Source organism: Terrapene carolina, unplaced genomic scaffold, assembly GCF_002925995.2.
Source record: "Terrapene carolina triunguis isolate 2854851 unplaced genomic scaffold, T_m_triunguis-2.0 Scaffold194, whole genome shotgun sequence".
NCBI classification, from domain to species: Eukaryota; Metazoa; Chordata; order Testudines; family Emydidae; genus Terrapene; species Terrapene triunguis.
In genome coordinates, this window is record NW_020664545.1 from 5,015,306 (window position 1) to 5,031,165 (window position 15,860).

Genomic DNA, 15,860 nt, shown 5'->3' on the forward strand with positions numbered 1-15,860 from the left:
GCTGGGGGCTGTGGATGAGTGGTTAGAGCAGGACGGGGGTGGGGACAGGAGTCAGGAGGGGGCTGTGGTTTAGTGGCTCTGATTGAAGCTCGGAGATCTACTGCTGTGGAAGGGTGATGGCACTCCCAGCTCCCCAGCATCTCTGTCTATATGCCCATGCATGTAGCATGCCCATCACCGCAGTATCTGGGCACCACATGGTCTCCCTGTCATGTGCCAATGCACTTGATCTCCCACCATCACAGCCTGGGGCTGTCTCCCTGCCCTGGTCCCAAGGTGCTGCCCCGAATCTCCCGGGGCGGGGAGGGGCACGCCTGGGTCCCTGATCCTCCCTGCGCCCACCCTCCCAGGTACGGTGGCATCTCGCTGGGCGCCCATAGCTCTCAGGCCCTGCCCTCAGCAGAGGAGGTGGATGGTGCTGTGCGGGAGATCCGGGCCATGCTGAACATCACCAAGGTACAGCCCGATGGGTGGGGTGGGGTAGGGCAGGGGAGGGGGGAAGAGTCAGTTTCTTTCCTGCCCCGGGGCTTTGCAATGAGTCTGAGAGGGTGGCATCCGCCACACGGGACTCTTGGCAGGGGTGGTAGGTATGGGGCAGGGCTGGGGATGGGTGGCATGGGGTGGGACAGGGTGGGGGTGGCATGGGGCAGGGAGGCACATGTGAACGGCTCATCGATCTGCATCCAGTCCTGATCTCCCTTTCCGGCCCCCAGGGGAGTCCCATAGACAGGCTGCTGGGAAACCTGAGCAACTTCATCGAAGGCCTGGACACCCGCAATAACATCAAGGTCAGTTTGGGGAGGGAACCCCGGGGGGAGGCTCAGGGGCCCATCACCCTCATGGGCAGCATATTCCAGTCCCCAGATGCCAGTCTGAGAAGGCCCAGAGAGCAGGGATGGGAACTGGGTGTCAGGACTCCTGGGTTCAATTCCTGGCCCTGGGAGGGAATGTGGTCTGGCGGTCAGAGGCACTGGGCCTCAGGACTCCTGGGTTCTATTCCCAGCTGTGTCGCGGTGGCAGCGGGCGAGTCACAGGGGGCTAGTGGGGGGCGAGCTCGGCGCTGAGTGTTGCCTGCGCTGCCGTGCGGCCACAGGTCTGGTTCAACAACAAGGGCTGGCATGCCATGGTGTCCTTCGTCAACGTGGTGAACAACGGGCTGCTGCGGGCCAGCCTGCCCCCGGGCGCGGAGCCCTGGCGCTACGGCATCACGGCCATCAACCACCCCCTGAATCTCACCAAGGAGCAGCTCTCGGAGGCCGCGCTGTGAGTACAGGGGAGCCTCGGGGTGGGTGGGGATTGGGTGGGGCTCTCGCTGGGTGGCTGGCTCATCTCCCTCTCCCCTCCCCGTGGCAGGATGGCCACCTCGGTGGACGTGCTGGTCTCCATCTGCGTGATGTTCGCCATGTCCTTCGTCCCCGCCAGCTTCGTCCTCTTCCTCATCGAGGAGCGGGTCAGCAAGGCCAAACACCTGCAGTTCGTCAGCGGCATGAAGCCCGGCGTCTACTGGCTGGGCAACTTCGCCTGGGACATGGTGCGGGGCGGGCCGGGGGGCCGGAGCTCTGGGGAGTGGCAGGTTTACACAGGAGAGGAGGGATCCCATGGCTCTGGGGACAGAGGGGTGGGGGGAGTGGGGGATATAGCTCTCCAGCACAGGGTCAGGCTGGCACCTGGTGGGGCTCACAGGCGGGTTCTCGCCTGCGGGCAGGACCCTCATGGAGGGAGGCATCCGCCCCAACACGGCTGCACGCCTGGGTAGGTTGTCAGCGGCGGGGATTGAACCTGGGCCCTCTGGATTGAAACGCCTGAGCCCCTGCTGCCTGAGCTAAAAGGGAGGGTTCTGTTTGCTGAGGCCGTAGCAGGCTCATCAACCTCCAGGGGTGGCCCAGTCTCCACCAGCCAAGGACAGCGCACCGCACAGAGTGGGTGCGGGCTGCTCAGGAAAGCCTGTGCCCATGAGTGGGGCTCACCGCTGGGCCGATGAGAGGCCCTGAGCCAGGACAGGGTGGGGACGCTGGGTGTGGGGTACAGTGACAAGCTCAACACCAATGGCCACTGCGTGGGGGGGGGCTCACTCCCTGTCTGGAGGGGAGGGAGTTGGGGGGGGGGGGGGCTTCAGGCCTGTCCCCATTAGAACCCCCCCACCCAACCAGCCTCTCCAGGGTTGACTGGGTCACACCCGCTGCCTCCTCTGCTTCTCCCCACAGTGTAACTACCTGGTCCCAGCAGGGCTGGTCGTCCTCATCTTCCTCTGCTTCCAGCAGAAGTCCTACGTGTCCTCGGCCAACCTGCCCTCCCTGGTGCTGCTGCTGTTCCTCTATGGGTGAGGGCCCTGAGCCAGGGCGGGCGCGGCCCCCGTCTGGCCCTGACGACACGGGGAGCAAATTCCCTGCACAGTCGGGAGCTCGCTTTGTCTGTTGGGGGCAAGGGGGATTCTGTCATATCCTGGGGAGAGGGACCAAAGGCTAGCCCAGAAGGGGAAGGGAGCTAGCTGGCCTGACCCCGGAGGTGCAGTCCAGGCCTCAGGGGCCTGCAGCCTGGGCCATTCCCGGGACCAGCCATCTGAGCGAGGCTGAAATACCCACTCCCTACACTGGACCTCAGGGCGTTTGCCTGGTAGGTCTCTCTCGGGGGTGGATTACAGCTGGCAGCCCTGCCCTGCAGGACCAAGCGGGGAGGTGGTGGGGTTTTGTGGGACATTGGCCCCTTGTCTCCCAGCCCTGGTTTGCGGCATGAGCTTGGGTCCCTGGGGCCGGGCTGGGTGTCTTTCGGGTTTGTTTCAGCTCTGTTACTCTTCCACCCCAGCTGGTCCATCACGCCGCTGATGTACCCGGCCTCCTTCTTCTTCAGCATCCCCAGCACGGCCTATGTGGTGCTGACCTGCGTCAACCTCTTCATCGGCATCAACGGCAGCGTGGCCACCTTCGTGCTGGAGCTCTTCACCGACCAGGTGAGTCCTGCATCCTGGGGGCTTCCCTGGCCCCCTCGGGACAGGCTGCGCGGCGGGGGTTTTCCAACCCAAGATTAACTAGCAACCGCCCAGACCCCCAACCTCAGCCCGGTGTCTGCGATGAGGTGAGTTCAGCTCCCAGGGGAAGGGGACCCCCAGGGCGATGGTGGGAGCCCCCCATGCTGGTGTCGCAGAGCTGGGGCCGTCCCCTGAGCCGGAGCCTTTTGCTTCCCCCCCCCCGGGCAGAAGCTGAACCACGTCAACCGCATCCTGAAGAAGGTTTTCCTCATCTTCCCGCACTTCTGCCTGGGCCGGGGCCTCATCGACATGGTGAAGAACCAGGCCATGGCCGACGCTTTCGAGCGGTTCGGTGAGTCGCCTGAGCCCACAGCGTTGGGGCTACACATTCCCCCACCCCACCCCACTCCCACCCCCGCCCCGCTTGGAAGGGCTGGACTCAGCGTGAATGGGTAACACCTGTGATCCCTGCGCTGCTCTCCTCAGGAGCATCTGTCTGTCTCTGCCTAGGTTCTTAGGCCACGGCCATCACCATGGTATCTGACCCTCTGCTGGGCATTGACTCTGTCCTGTCCCATGCCTCCTGCGCGCCACCCCTTTCTTCTTTTAAAGCCCTATTTCTCCCCCCCTCCCCAGGAGAAAAGCGTTTCGTGTCTCCGCTGTGCTGGGACCTGGTCGGGAAGAACATGTTCGCCATGGCTCTCCAGGGTGTCGTCTTCTTCCTCTTCACCATCCTGCTGCAGTACAGGTTCTTCGTCAAGCTACGGTGAGGGGGCGGCGGGAGCGGCAGGTGGGCATGCAGCCTCCCCAAGTTGCTCTCCGCATCCCTGCCATAACAGGGTGGAAAAAGCCCGTTGTTTATCTATCCCTTCGCCCAGCTCCCCACCAGTCATTGGGGCGGGGGGCTGGGCTGGCAGAGTTAACATCTCAGTGGCATGACCAGGGGAAAGCTGAGATGCCACCTCTGCTTGCTGCATCCGTCTGTCCATCCAGGCCTCTGAGCCAAACCTGCATGATTTTACCCTCTCCCCCCCCGCCACGGCTGCTGTGTGGATGTACCCTAAGTGATTTAGGAGCCTAGGTCTGCTTGACTCTCACCCATGTGCTTACGTGGTTACTGTAATATCTGACCCCGCTCACACGGGCCTGTCTCCACAGCTGGGACCAGACTAGACCAGCAGTTCTCAACTCTTACCATCAAAAGACCCTGTCTCATCCTGCTGGGGTCTAGCTGGGACCCCTCCCATTTGGCAATCTGGAACCCCCGACACCTGATTGCAGCCCCCAGGTCAAGAACCCCTTGGGATTCCAGCACCGTTCATGGGATCTCCAAGTTCCCTAGAGCCCGTGCTAGGTCTGGGTGTCATGGCAACCGTGCGGCCCAACGTGCTGTTCCACACCGCTCGCCCTAGTGGGACGTCACCCTCCGTTCGCATCCTGGTTTGAACCGTTCCCCCTCCTTCCCTTCAGGCCCTTTGCCGTTAAACTTCCCCCTCTGGGCAGGGAGGACGAGGACGTGGCCAGGGAGCGGGAGAAGATCACAAGCGGAGCACGGCAGGGAGACATCCTGGTGCTGCATGACCTGACCAAGGTGAGGAGGGGGTGGGGGAACTGGGCAGTGACTCCTCTCCCGGGGCAGCCTGTTCCTCAACTGGGGGTGGGGGCGGAGGGGGCATCATCATCCACCTCCCACTGTCACCCCCAGAGGAGGATGTGGCTCTTCCTTGTGCCACTTTTTTTCTGTTTTATGGGAAAATTTAATGAAAATGAAAAAAAATTCTGTGGAAAATTTATTATTTTTTATTATTTTTTGGCAGCTGTTCAAATATCAACAAATCTCAGGTTGGAAATGCTGCCACAGGGCCCCATTCTCTGCTATGGGCCAGGCCCCCCTGATTGGACTACATCTCCCATGAACCAGCACAATCCCCCCCCCCCCCATTGGAAAGGGCAGGCAGTGCACCTGGGGAGTCCCTGGCCATGGTGCATCATGGGAGTTGCAGTCAAGCAGGGGCCCCCAACCCATAGAGGAGAGCGGAAAGATGAGGCAATCGAACTACACGTCCCATGAGGCTCTGCGGCGGCGATAGCCAAATGGGAATATTTCGGTTTGGGGCCGTTCGTTTTCTCTGACAATCATCTGAGTTTCCCCGTGAACGCAGACCCTTCCTGCGAATACGTTCGGTTCATCACACACCCAGTGTCCTGTAAAAAAAGTTTTGGTGACAAATTTTCAATTCACCCTCGCCCGCGATCCCCCCGGCGCTCGCTGGGTCTTTCCAAGGGCGATGACCCCTTCCTGCCAGGAATTAGAACTCTTCCCCTTGCCACCAGCCCGGCAGCCCTGCAGCTAACGATTCAGAGCACCAGGAGGCGGTGGGGTTTCATGCGATGTTCACCGGGGGTCCGCCCGCTCGCTGTGGCAGATGCTTGGCCTGCATTCGCACGGGAGGGGAAGCTCCCGCACAAGCACGTGACTCTGCCCTCTCCCCATGTGCTCCAGGCCTCAGGCCTGGGATGCGGCTCTCAGGCTCTTTCTCTGCTCTCTCTCTCAGGTGTACCGGGCGAGGAAGAAGCCGGCTGTGGACCGCCTGTGTGTGGGAATCCCCCCGGGGGAGGTAAGGCAGCTGTGGTTGGGATTCAAAGGGCAGGCAGCCCTGATCGGTGGAGCGAGAGGTTCAGAAGCAGGTCGGTGGGGGGAAGCAGCTGGCTCAGGCCCATGTCACACCGGGGATGGAACAGACAGTCCAGTGAGTGTGTCCTAGGGAGCAAGAGGTGACAGGCCCCCCCAAATCCTGGCCCTGAGCCCCAGTCCAAGTGCTGTTCTCCCTTCCGTGCCTCTTGGAAGGGGGGAGCCAGGCAGGGTGGGCGGCTTAGGGGACAGTTTGCCTTTAACCCTGTGTTCGATCCCGGCGCAGTGTTTCGGTCTCCTGGGGGTGAACGGCGCTGGGAAGACGTCCACCTTCAAAATGCTGACGGGGGACACCGAGGTGACCCTAGGAGATGCCTGTCTGAAAGGGCATAGGTGAGTGGGGAGGGGCCGGCGAGGAGGGGGCCGGCGAGCACTGCTGGGGGGGGTGAAGGCGGGGATGACAGGTAAGTGCAGACGAGTTCATGGGGGGGCAGGTGCGGGCCCCAGTGAACGGGACAGGTGAGTGTTACAGGACAAAATGGGGGGGAAGGACAGGGGACCACCTGGCTGGGGGATGGGTGGGAAACGGTACAGAGGGGAGCTCTGTGGGGAACTGGGTGGGGTCAGGGCTGTGCAGATGGGAGAGGGGGTCTGTGTGTGTGTGTGTGTGTGGTGGAGCTACGGGGTGGGCGCGTGTTGCACTAGCACGAGAACCGAGTCACCGACACACACGCCCCTTCCTCCTGCCCTCAGGCTGCTCCGCTGGGCTCTGGCAGCCCTGGGGACGCCCCATTCTCCCAACCCCTCTCCAGAGCACTGTGGGCTCCGTTGTGGGACACCCCTCCCCTCCCTGCAGATCGGTTTCCCCTGGGCTCCGCTGCGGGACGTCCCCTCCCGTCCCCGCGGATCGGTTTCCCCTGGGGACCGCTGCGGGACGCCCCCTCCAGCAGCTCGGTTTCTCCGCCCTCGCAGCGTGCTCAGCGACTTGCAGTCGGTCCATCAGAACATGGGCTACTGCCCCCAGTTCGACGCCATCAACGACCTGCTGACGGGACGGGAGCACCTGGAGTTCTACTGCCGCCTGCGCGGTGTCCCCGAGGAGGAGACGCCCAGGGTAAAAGCTCCCCTTCCCCTTCCCGCCCCCCCAAAGCAGGAGAGACGCCTCCTGGCTCCTCAACCTCTGTGCTTCTCTCCCTGCAGGTGGCTCAGTGGGGGGTGTCCACGCTGGGCCTGGCGCAGTACACTGACAGACCCGCCGGGGGATACAGCGGGGGAAACAAACGCAAGCTCTCCACGGCCATCGCCCTCCTCGGTGCCCCGCCGGTCGTCTTCCTGGTCAGTGCTGCCGGGCAGCAATGGGCGCCTGGACGGTACCCCCTGCGCTCTGGGTCAGCCCCCTCCAGCCGCCGTCGGATGAGGGGGGGAAGGCAGCTCATTTGCATGGTTGTCTGCATTGTGCAAACCCCAGCCCTGTTGATTTGCATGGTTATTTAACATAAGAACATGGGGATGCAGCCTTGATGTAACTGACATAAGAACGGCCAGACTGGGTCAGACCAAAGGTCCATCCAGCCCAGTATCCTGTCTACCGACAGTGGCCAATGCCAGGTGCCCCAGAGAGAATGAACAGAACAGGTAATGATCAAGTGATCTCTCTCCTGCCGTCCATCACCACCCTCTGACAAACAGTCTAGGGACACCATTCCTTACCCATCCTGGCTAATAGCCATTAATGGACTTAACCTCCATGAATTTATCCAGTTCTCTTCTAAACCCTGTTATAGTCCTAGCCTTCACAACCTCCTCAGGCAAGGAGTTCCACAAGTTGACTGTGCGCTGTGTGAAGAACAACTTCCTTTTATTTGTTTTAAACCTCCCCGGTCGGGCTCTGTTCCTGGGCCCAGGCTGTGGATGGAGCAGTAGAGCCCTCCGGGCTATCGCTTGGGGGCCTTGCTGCCCTCCAGCCCCTGGCTCCAGTCCTCGTTCACACCGCTCCGGACCTGGGCGCACCGGGCATTTACACCTGCCCCTTTGTGCAGCGGTGCCCAGGGGCCTCGGTGCCAAGCCCGCCATGCTTCCCACCCCGACGCACCCTGGGTCCGGACAGGGCCAGGCCTGACCCAAAGCTGCTTTCGGGGCTCGTTGCAGGACGAGCCGACCACGGGGATGGACCCGCGAGCCAGGCGGTTCCTGTGGAACTGTATCCTCAGCGTGATCAAAGAGGGCAGGTCCGTGGTGCTCACCTCCCACAGGTAAGGGAAAGGGCTGAGCTGCTCGTCCCTGGGGATCAGTAACTAGCCCACCCCACCCCCACGCAGGCGAGTAGCCGTCAATCCGCCCTTTGGCAGTGATTCCCCTTGTGCCATGCGCAGGGTGGGGGGCAGGGCTGAGGCATGGGGGAGGGGCAGGGAAGCTAGCGCTGCTGCCCCTGATCTGTGACTGAGCCAGAGGTTTGCAGCAGGGGGCGCTGCTGCTCTCCCACTCCCTGGCAGGGATAAACTGACACCCCCCCCCCCCGCCAGGGAAGGGCCCAGTGGAAGCAAACATGGGGGGGCTGTTGGGCAGGAGAGAAGTGTGGGGGTGCTGAGTCGGGGGCGCTCACGCCATCACCTCTTCCCTCCGGGCAGCATGGAGGAGTGCGAAGCCCTGTGCACCCGCATGGCCATCATGGTGAACGGCCGGTTCCGCTGCCTGGGCAGCGTGCAGCACCTGAAGAACAGGTAACTCGGCGGCATCTCTCCGGGAAAGCCGGCGCGGAGCGGATGGCCGGCTAGGGACCGAGCTGTGCTGGGAACGTTGCAGAGACCTTGGCGTGGTGGAGAGGGAATGTTCATGCCGGTGTCGCTTTCCTGAGGCAGGGAAGGAAGGAGCTGAATCCACCCCCCGCTTCCCCTAATGAATCCTCCTCAGGGAGCTGGCAGTCCCAGTACCTTGGGCATTGGCTGGGGGGGGCTCACCTCTAGGACCCCGGTTCGAATCCAGCCCAGGGCGTTAGCGTGCGCCAGTTACCGCCATCTGGCAGTCCCTGAAATGAGTCTGGTGGTCTCGGTCCAGTCCCCTAGTGGTCCTGATTGCAAGACACCACCATCGCTATTAGCACTGATTGCCCCCAGCCCGGTGTCCAGGGAACAAATGGGCCATGGGTCAGGGTTGAGGCCCGCATGTGGGGCGGGGAATTCCCTGCTGCTCCCGATCTGCGGCTGAACCAGAGGACTCCAGCAGGGGGTCAGTGCATCTGCCTCTCCTCTCCCAAAGCTCCTGCTCCCCTCCCTGGCTGGGGTAACTCTCCCGGGTGGCTGGAGCTCGGAGAGCTTCCCGCCGTGCTAACCCCTGGAGCCGCTCTCCGGAGCCGTCGGTCCCCGGCGTGTCCGCGAGAAAACCCGCCTGCCTGTTTGCCGTAGGTTTGGCGACGGCTACACGATCACCCTGCGGGTGTCGGGCCCCAGCCCGGACTTGCGGCCCGTGGAGACGTTCATCCAGGACTCCTTCCCCGGCATCGTCCTCAAAGAGACACATCACTGCATGCTGCAGTACCAGCTTCCCTCTCGGAGCTGCTCCCTGGCCAAGATCTTCAGCATCTTGTCCGCTCACAGGGGCACCTACTGCATTGAGGACTACTCCGTGTCCCAAACCACGCTGGACCAGGTGAGGCCAGGGCCCGATCTCTGCCCCTCTCCTCCAGCCTTGCGGATTGCAGCGCCCCCCTATGGACCAGGATCAAATAAATGGACGTTTCCCATACCTTGAGTGTAAGGGACTGTCCTCTTAACCCCATAGGTGCCAGCTGGGACACCACCTGGGAGAGCGTCTTCCCAACAGCTGGGATGTTCCCCAGGGGTTCTCAGTGTTGTGAGGCGCCTCACCCCCACCTGCCCTTAGCATGAGGCGTCTTGTCTGTGCCTGCCGTGGGTCAGTGCCCTGAAACTACCAACCGCTGGTAACGCCAGTCCTGCCTCCCAGGCTCCCACCGGCCTCGCTCCCTCTGTACGGCTTAGCGATAGGCACAGCCGAGCCCTCGGAGCATTCCCTGCTGAGTCCAGCCCCTCGTCCACCGAACCCTCTGGGCATTCCCACAGCCGGCACACGCCAGCTCACTAGCGATGGCATGGGACGCAACTCTGCAAATGCTCCATGTCATTACAGTGAAACCCAGGCTAAGTGCATGACCAAAGAGCAAAGATTCGAGTGACAGCGGGTGAGAATATTGGAAACGAAGGGTTACATAGAACACGAAATCCTACCCTGCTTTCTAGAGCCTCCACTTAACTAGCTGGGTCTCCTCCCATTTAAAGAAGTGTCTCACCAAATTTCTCTCCAGCATTTTTAGCCGAGCCTGCTTGAGACCCCTCTGTCATGTAGCAAATTCACTGTGCGTTTACCTCTTCGGGAAAGGATACCAGGGTGTCCTCTTCGTCCCCCAAATGCACCACAGCAAACTTTCGATGTGCCCCTCCAGCTAGTCCCGCCCCCCACCCGGCCTGCTGTTACTTTTCTCTCCCTGAATTCTCACAGTCTTTCATTAGCATTCGGTTCAGCCTGGAGAGTGGAGGTCCACGGTGAACCAGACACTACTCCATTCACGAGTCCCAGGCTGTGACCACTAGGCCAGCCTGCCTGTCGCCCTGCCTGACTCTTGCTTTCGTCCCTTCCCCGCCAGGTGTTTGTTCACTTCGCCAAGGACCAAAGCGACGACGAGCCCCTGCCAGACTTGGCGCCCTCCTCTGAGCCCGAGCCCCCTGGCCCCTGGAAGAGGATCACCCACTTCCTGGAGGACGACAGCTACCAGGAGAGTGCCGTCTGAGACCCTCCCCTGCCCAGGAGTGCAGCCAAAATCCGGGGCGGGGGGGCTTCCCTTATAGCACCAGGGCTTCTCCTGCTTGGAGCAAGGAGGGGTGGAGGGAAAGCCCCACCTACCCCTAAACCTGAATCAATAAAACACCCATTGCTCGTAGGGGGCAGAGGCCCCCAGCTGATGGTCCTCGCCCCATGTCCATGGCTGTCCCCCCAGGGGAGCACCGCAGAGCCCCTTAAACCTGAATCAACAGCGCAGAGGGGGTAGTGCCCGACTCCATGGTGCCCTCCGGGAGCAGCTCCTGCCAAGCCCCCACCCTAGGGTGCAGGGAGCTTTCCTGTGAGTCACCCCCCCACCCAGGGAGCAAGGGGTGGGCTGGGCCTCGTTATGCCTTAAGTGGCAAGGAGGAGGTGGGATCTGGCTCCCGCACTCCCAGGGCTCCAACGCCCACCTCTGCCCGGAGTTTGAATCCTAGGCTGGGCCCATCGGGCTCCTGTGACCGGCTCCTTGCTGCACGTGCAGCTCTCGCTTGGCATCTGTACTGGGCCCTGCCCCAGTTCTGAGTTGGCTGGGGGGGATTTCACCCCTTGCCCTGCCCAGCTCTGTGCACTTCCCCCCCAGGGTAGGGCCTAGGGGCCTTTCTCAGAGACCTACCCCCATTAAACCCAGCCGCTCGGGCGCACAAAGGGGGGGCTTGGCTGGACCCTGTGAGGTCCTTGTCATCCCCCCCGCCCTTCACTACATTCTGCTGTTTGAACAGGCCGTAGGGCTGCCCCCCACCCCCAGTGACTGCAAGGCCCTCGCCAGCAGTGTGATCTCAGGGATCCCCTCTCTTCCTGGGGAGGGTGCTCCATTTTCCCTCCGTTCCCCATGCTGCAGCTACCATCCCTCCTCCCACGGGGCCTTGGCTGGGAGCCCATCAGTAACACTCCTTCATCTGCCTGGGCCCTGAGCCCCTCCTTTCTGCCCTGCCCCTTAGCATGCTGCATCCACGGGGGGCCTCCCGTGGGAACATCCCCTTGCGTTAATCCTTCCTCCACCGAGTCACTCTCCCAGCATGAGGCTGCTAGATGCTATGCCCCTGCCTGGAGCCTGAGCTGTCCCTAGGCGGGGAGGTCTGCGAGCTTCGAGGCTCCCCAGCTACCTCCCCTCCTGGCTGTTCATGGGCCAGATCTTGGCTCCTGGTGGCATCAGTGGTGAAGGTCTCAATGATCGGGAGTTGGTCCCTGATTCCTGGCACCTTCCCTGGAGAGGCAGCTGCCCTCGCTAGGCCAGTCTTCGCCTCCTCCCCCTTTGGAGGAGAGAACAGCTGATGCCCGCCTCCTCTCCAAGGCCTGCTTTTCTGTCCATCCCTCCCATCACTAAGGACGCACTGACCTCCCCTCCCCAAGGACGATGTCGCATGCTCCCCTCGCCCTGGGTGCTGCCCTACCACAGACTCCGCCCACTCTCACCACCAGCCCCACCCACCATCTGAGTATTGTATTCTCCCCTTTTAAAATGGCCCAGGCCCGTGACCATATTGCCGTGGCAATGGCCGGCCTCTTCTCCCCACGGTCCAAGAAGCGGCCAGTGGCCGCTGACCACGTACTCTGGCGTTTGTGCCCCGGGCGTTAGGCCGGGCTGGGGCATCGCCGCGCCTCAGCCGACTGTTACAGACACCTGAGCTGACGCCTCTCCACACAACGCTGGCCCCAGGCCCCAAAGAGGCGTGCGCCTGCCCCCACACCTGGTCTGCTCTGCCCGGGCACTCCTGAGGGCACTGGGGCTGGGCTCTCTCACGTAGCTGGTCTGTTTTCTGGTATTTATAGAGCAGAGTCTGTGGAGATTCGCGTGAAATACTAAGCGAATTAAATATACGCACACAATAACCCCCAGCCTGTGGATGGAATGATTCTAGCTGGGCGTTCTCCAGCTAGTCCTTCGTCTCTCTCTTTCCTCCCCCGTTCTGTGATCTAGGGCCCTTAGCCAGCCCTGTTTCCACCGTCTCTGAGTAGCTGCCAATCTTGAGTGGATTTATCCTCGCTACCCCCCTTGCGAGGCCGGGCAGGGCTGTAAATCCCACAGCACAGATGGGAACTGAGGGCCAGGGTTACAAATCGGGCCCTCAGCCACTTGTCCAAGGTCACTGGGAAAGCTGGGACTTGCAGTCAAGTCTCCCAGGTGCTAGCCGCCCGCTAAGAGTTCCTAACCCACCTGCTGCCCTAGTGCATAGGGGCCTAATGTAAGCTAACATCTTCTAGCTGAAGGTTTTTGTTACCCTGCAAAGAATAAACCCCCCAGGCCCTGTGTTTAATATCCTTTATTGGGCAGAAGGGCAAATTGTGGCCCAAGGAGAAGCGATTTGCCTGTGGTCGCTGGGACAGAACCCAGGAGTCCTGACTGCTCCCCCCCACCTCTAACCACTGGATTCTCTTCTTTATACCTGCAGCGAGTTCCACAGGTTAATTACACCCCACGGAACCAACAGACTTCTTTTTCTCTGGTTCAGAGAGGTGGCCTTTGCATTTCGGTCCCCGTCACGCACACATCCTGCTTGGTCCTCATTGGGGGATGGGGGTGCACAGGAGCGGACCACCATCCAACGGCTACAGATCACCGGCCAGCAGGGGGTTAACTCCCGGCTGAGCTATCCCACAGGTGGCCGGGGTGGAGTAAGAAGGCCAGGGCCAATCAGGCGGAGTTAGAAATCCAGCTGTCAGGCCAGGCAGCAGTGGGGGAAGGCCAGTCCTTGGTGTAGAGCTGGGGTCTTCCTGGCCGTGTGGGTCTAGGAGCCTCTGGCTCTTTCACTGTGGCCAGAGGCTCAGGAGCTGGCCCGGAGGGGCCTGTGCTGGATGAGAAGTGTCTGTCTTGGGGCCAACCGATCCAGCAACCGCTGAATCCTGGATCTTCCCCCAGATATTCTCTGGCTCTGCTCCTGACTGCGCTAGGCTCTTTGTGTTCTCCTCCAGCAGGGCGGTGCTGCTCTGACGTGGGATGGAGCAGGTTTGCATGGCTGAAGCTGCTCTCGGCGTGGGGCTGTCAGCGGTGGATTTGGGGGCAGGCTGCCTCCCTGGTGTTGCCGGCAATGGAAGAGAATGGGGGGAGGCGATGCCAGGAACGAGGAAACGGAGCTGGAGGCCTTAGTCCAGGTCCTTGTGAGCAAGTGTCCCTGGCCCAAAACACCTCCATCCCCTGGGGCAGTCTGGGGCCACGGGATGGCACCCCACTCCTTAGCCCCAGGGGAGATGCCTTCATGCCAGCACAGACGCAGGGGATCGTGTATGCTGATGGGGCTAGAGGCGTTTTGGGGCCCCGTGGGTTTCACCAGCACTCGATTCCCAACTGGAGCCAATCCTTAAGAAAAGGGCCGGGGTGTCTGCGTGGTACAGACGGCGGCATGCCAGCACCGAGGAACTGCTCCCCTAGCTCGGGGAATGTGATCGGTCTTGTTTTGGCCCTATCTGGCTGGACTGGGCTTGGCGGGGGGGCAGATCCTGTCCGGGCAGGAATCTCCTGTGGTTGCTGGCTCTGCCCCATCTCATTCTCCTGCAGGGGCCCTTTGCCAAAGCCCACTGCCCCCTCCCTGTCTCGCTGCGGCTACAGACCTGCCTGCGCTGGATTGTCCGGTTCCTAGGACACCGTCACGTTGGCTTGAAAAGGACAATGATCTCGCTGCCAGGGTGGCAGTACAGCTGCTGTCCTGGGCTGGCATGTCAGAGGCCTGAGTTCATTGTGCTCTGGATGCATCGTGCCCTTGTTGTATTTGGGAAAGTTGGAGTGTGTTGGGACCTGCTGGCACACACCTGACCTGCCAGCCAGGGTGGTATCCCTCTGCCTCACCTTACTCTGGGACCTGCTGAAGGCAGGTTCCCTACCCTTATGTTCCTTCTCCAGCTCCCTGGCCCGGTTACAGGATTGAGTCTCAGGATGCCATGGTCTGCAGGGGTAGGATGAGGGGTACACGGTGGTGGGGAGCTCTTGTGGATCCCTGCAGAGGGATATGGGGCTGGAAGGAGGGTGGCTTGGAGGACCCACGTGAGCCAGCATGGCTGAGAAGGAAGACACCCCCCGCGGCTGTCCCAGTGGCTCACCTGCCTGTCCTCCAGGTGAGCTTCACCAGTCTCCTCTCTGCAGCCGCAGGATGCAGCCCCACGGCCTTCCTGTTCCTGCCACCCTTCCTGGTCAGCGCAGGCTCCCGGAGCAAACGCCACCTCTCCCCTCTGCAAGGAGACAGTGGGGTCATGCTAGCTGGGCTCGGCCCCTTGTTGCTGGGATGGAAGCCTGGTCCTTGCCTAGCCCCCCCCCCCCCCCGCTGTGTATTGTCTCCCCATGGGAGCAGTTTGGTGCTAAGGGTAAGGGAGCCCCTCTCCACGTCCCCAGGCAGGAGACCCCCCACTTCGGGCTTGCATGCAGTTCTCTGGGCAATCACAGCGTGGGGTCTAGTGACTAGCGCAGGGGAGTGGGAGCCAGGACTCCTGGGTTCTATTTCTGGTCTGGACTTGCTGAGTGAGCTCGGGCAAGTCCCGTCCCGCTCAGTAAACTGGGTCTGGTGCTAGCTACCCCCGGGGTGAGGCTTAGCTGAGTGTCTGCAAAACCCTCTGAGATCCCTGGGTGGAAGGTAGGAGAGATGGGCAGAGGGTTACTGTCACTGGCTGCTGGAGTTTTCCCTGATCCCCAGCCCTGTGCTCTCCGTTTCTCGTCCCCCTTCTGTTCCACCTCCCCTGGCCCCAGCCGAGATGCAGGATCTGGGGCGCTGCAGGGGGCTGGCCGAGAGCAGGCAGCGCTGGGTTTGACATCTCAAGGATCCCTGGGGTGTCAGGTTCAACCCCAGCAGGGGCAGCTCAGCCTGAGCTCTGTGAACTCTGCGGGGGTTTGGCTGAGGCCTTACAATGCAAGACTGTCACCTCGGCATGTCACCAAAGTCCTCCTGGCACTTCTAGCTCTGTGTGTCCCACCTCCCCCAAAGGCATCACCTGATGTGCCCCCAAGCACCCTGCTACGTGTGCAGGGCTACTCCCGGAAGGTGCCCTGGGGCCTGGGGAGGGACCTGGCTTGTCTGTGCTAAAGCTCTTTAGGGGGTGAAGCTGCAACGGGGGTCTCCAAGCAGCCTGGGTGGGCTCCGTGGGGCTCACTCACTCGCTGGGCGAGGCAGGCGCTTCCCCCTGCAGCTCCTTGCGCAGAGACTGCAGCGCCTGCGCGATCAACTGGTGGTTCTGGCTGGTCGTGGTCTCCTGGAGTCGCTGCAGGAGCAGGCGAGTGGGGAGCTGGATGTCTGGGGAGCGCTCTGGCCTCAGGAGGCTGCCAGCTCCAGCCTGGGTGAGAAAAAGAGAGGGAGAAGCGAGACCTGTAAGATGTGCACCCCCACCTCACCCCTGCACGGACTCACTGCAACCGGAGGCCCCATGGTGGCCGCGTTCCAACATCCCTAAGCAGATCCAGTGGGTTTGTGTTGGGGGGAGGTTGGGGGCACCCCCCACTGCTCCTTTTAA

At 61.8% G+C, this 15,860-nt stretch overlaps 1 protein-coding gene across 1 annotated transcript in view; it reads left to right on the forward strand.

Moving 5' to 3' along the window:
- The window catches only part of ABCA7 (ATP binding cassette subfamily A member 7), a 38,029-nt gene extending 25,822 nt beyond the window's left edge, over positions 1-12,207 (forward strand). Inside the window, exons 33-49 of the mRNA XM_026655056.1 lie at positions 351-456; positions 714-788; positions 1,094-1,263; positions 1,354-1,531; positions 2,205-2,320; positions 2,803-2,947; positions 3,194-3,317; positions 3,602-3,731; positions 4,436-4,556; positions 5,521-5,583; positions 5,884-5,990; positions 6,570-6,711; positions 6,798-6,932; positions 7,746-7,849; positions 8,225-8,317; positions 8,999-9,242; positions 10,255-12,207. Coding sequence (XP_026510841.1) covers positions 351-456; positions 714-788; positions 1,094-1,263; positions 1,354-1,531; positions 2,205-2,320; positions 2,803-2,947; positions 3,194-3,317; positions 3,602-3,731; positions 4,436-4,556; positions 5,521-5,583; positions 5,884-5,990; positions 6,570-6,711; positions 6,798-6,932; positions 7,746-7,849; positions 8,225-8,317; positions 8,999-9,242; positions 10,255-10,398 — 2,197 coding nt within the window. The 3' untranslated portion in view covers positions 10,399-12,207. The remainder of the gene's footprint in view (positions 1-350; positions 457-713; positions 789-1,093; positions 1,264-1,353; positions 1,532-2,204; positions 2,321-2,802; positions 2,948-3,193; positions 3,318-3,601; positions 3,732-4,435; positions 4,557-5,520; positions 5,584-5,883; positions 5,991-6,569; positions 6,712-6,797; positions 6,933-7,745; positions 7,850-8,224; positions 8,318-8,998; positions 9,243-10,254) is intronic.
- Positions 12,208-15,860: the final 3,653 nt, after the last annotated feature.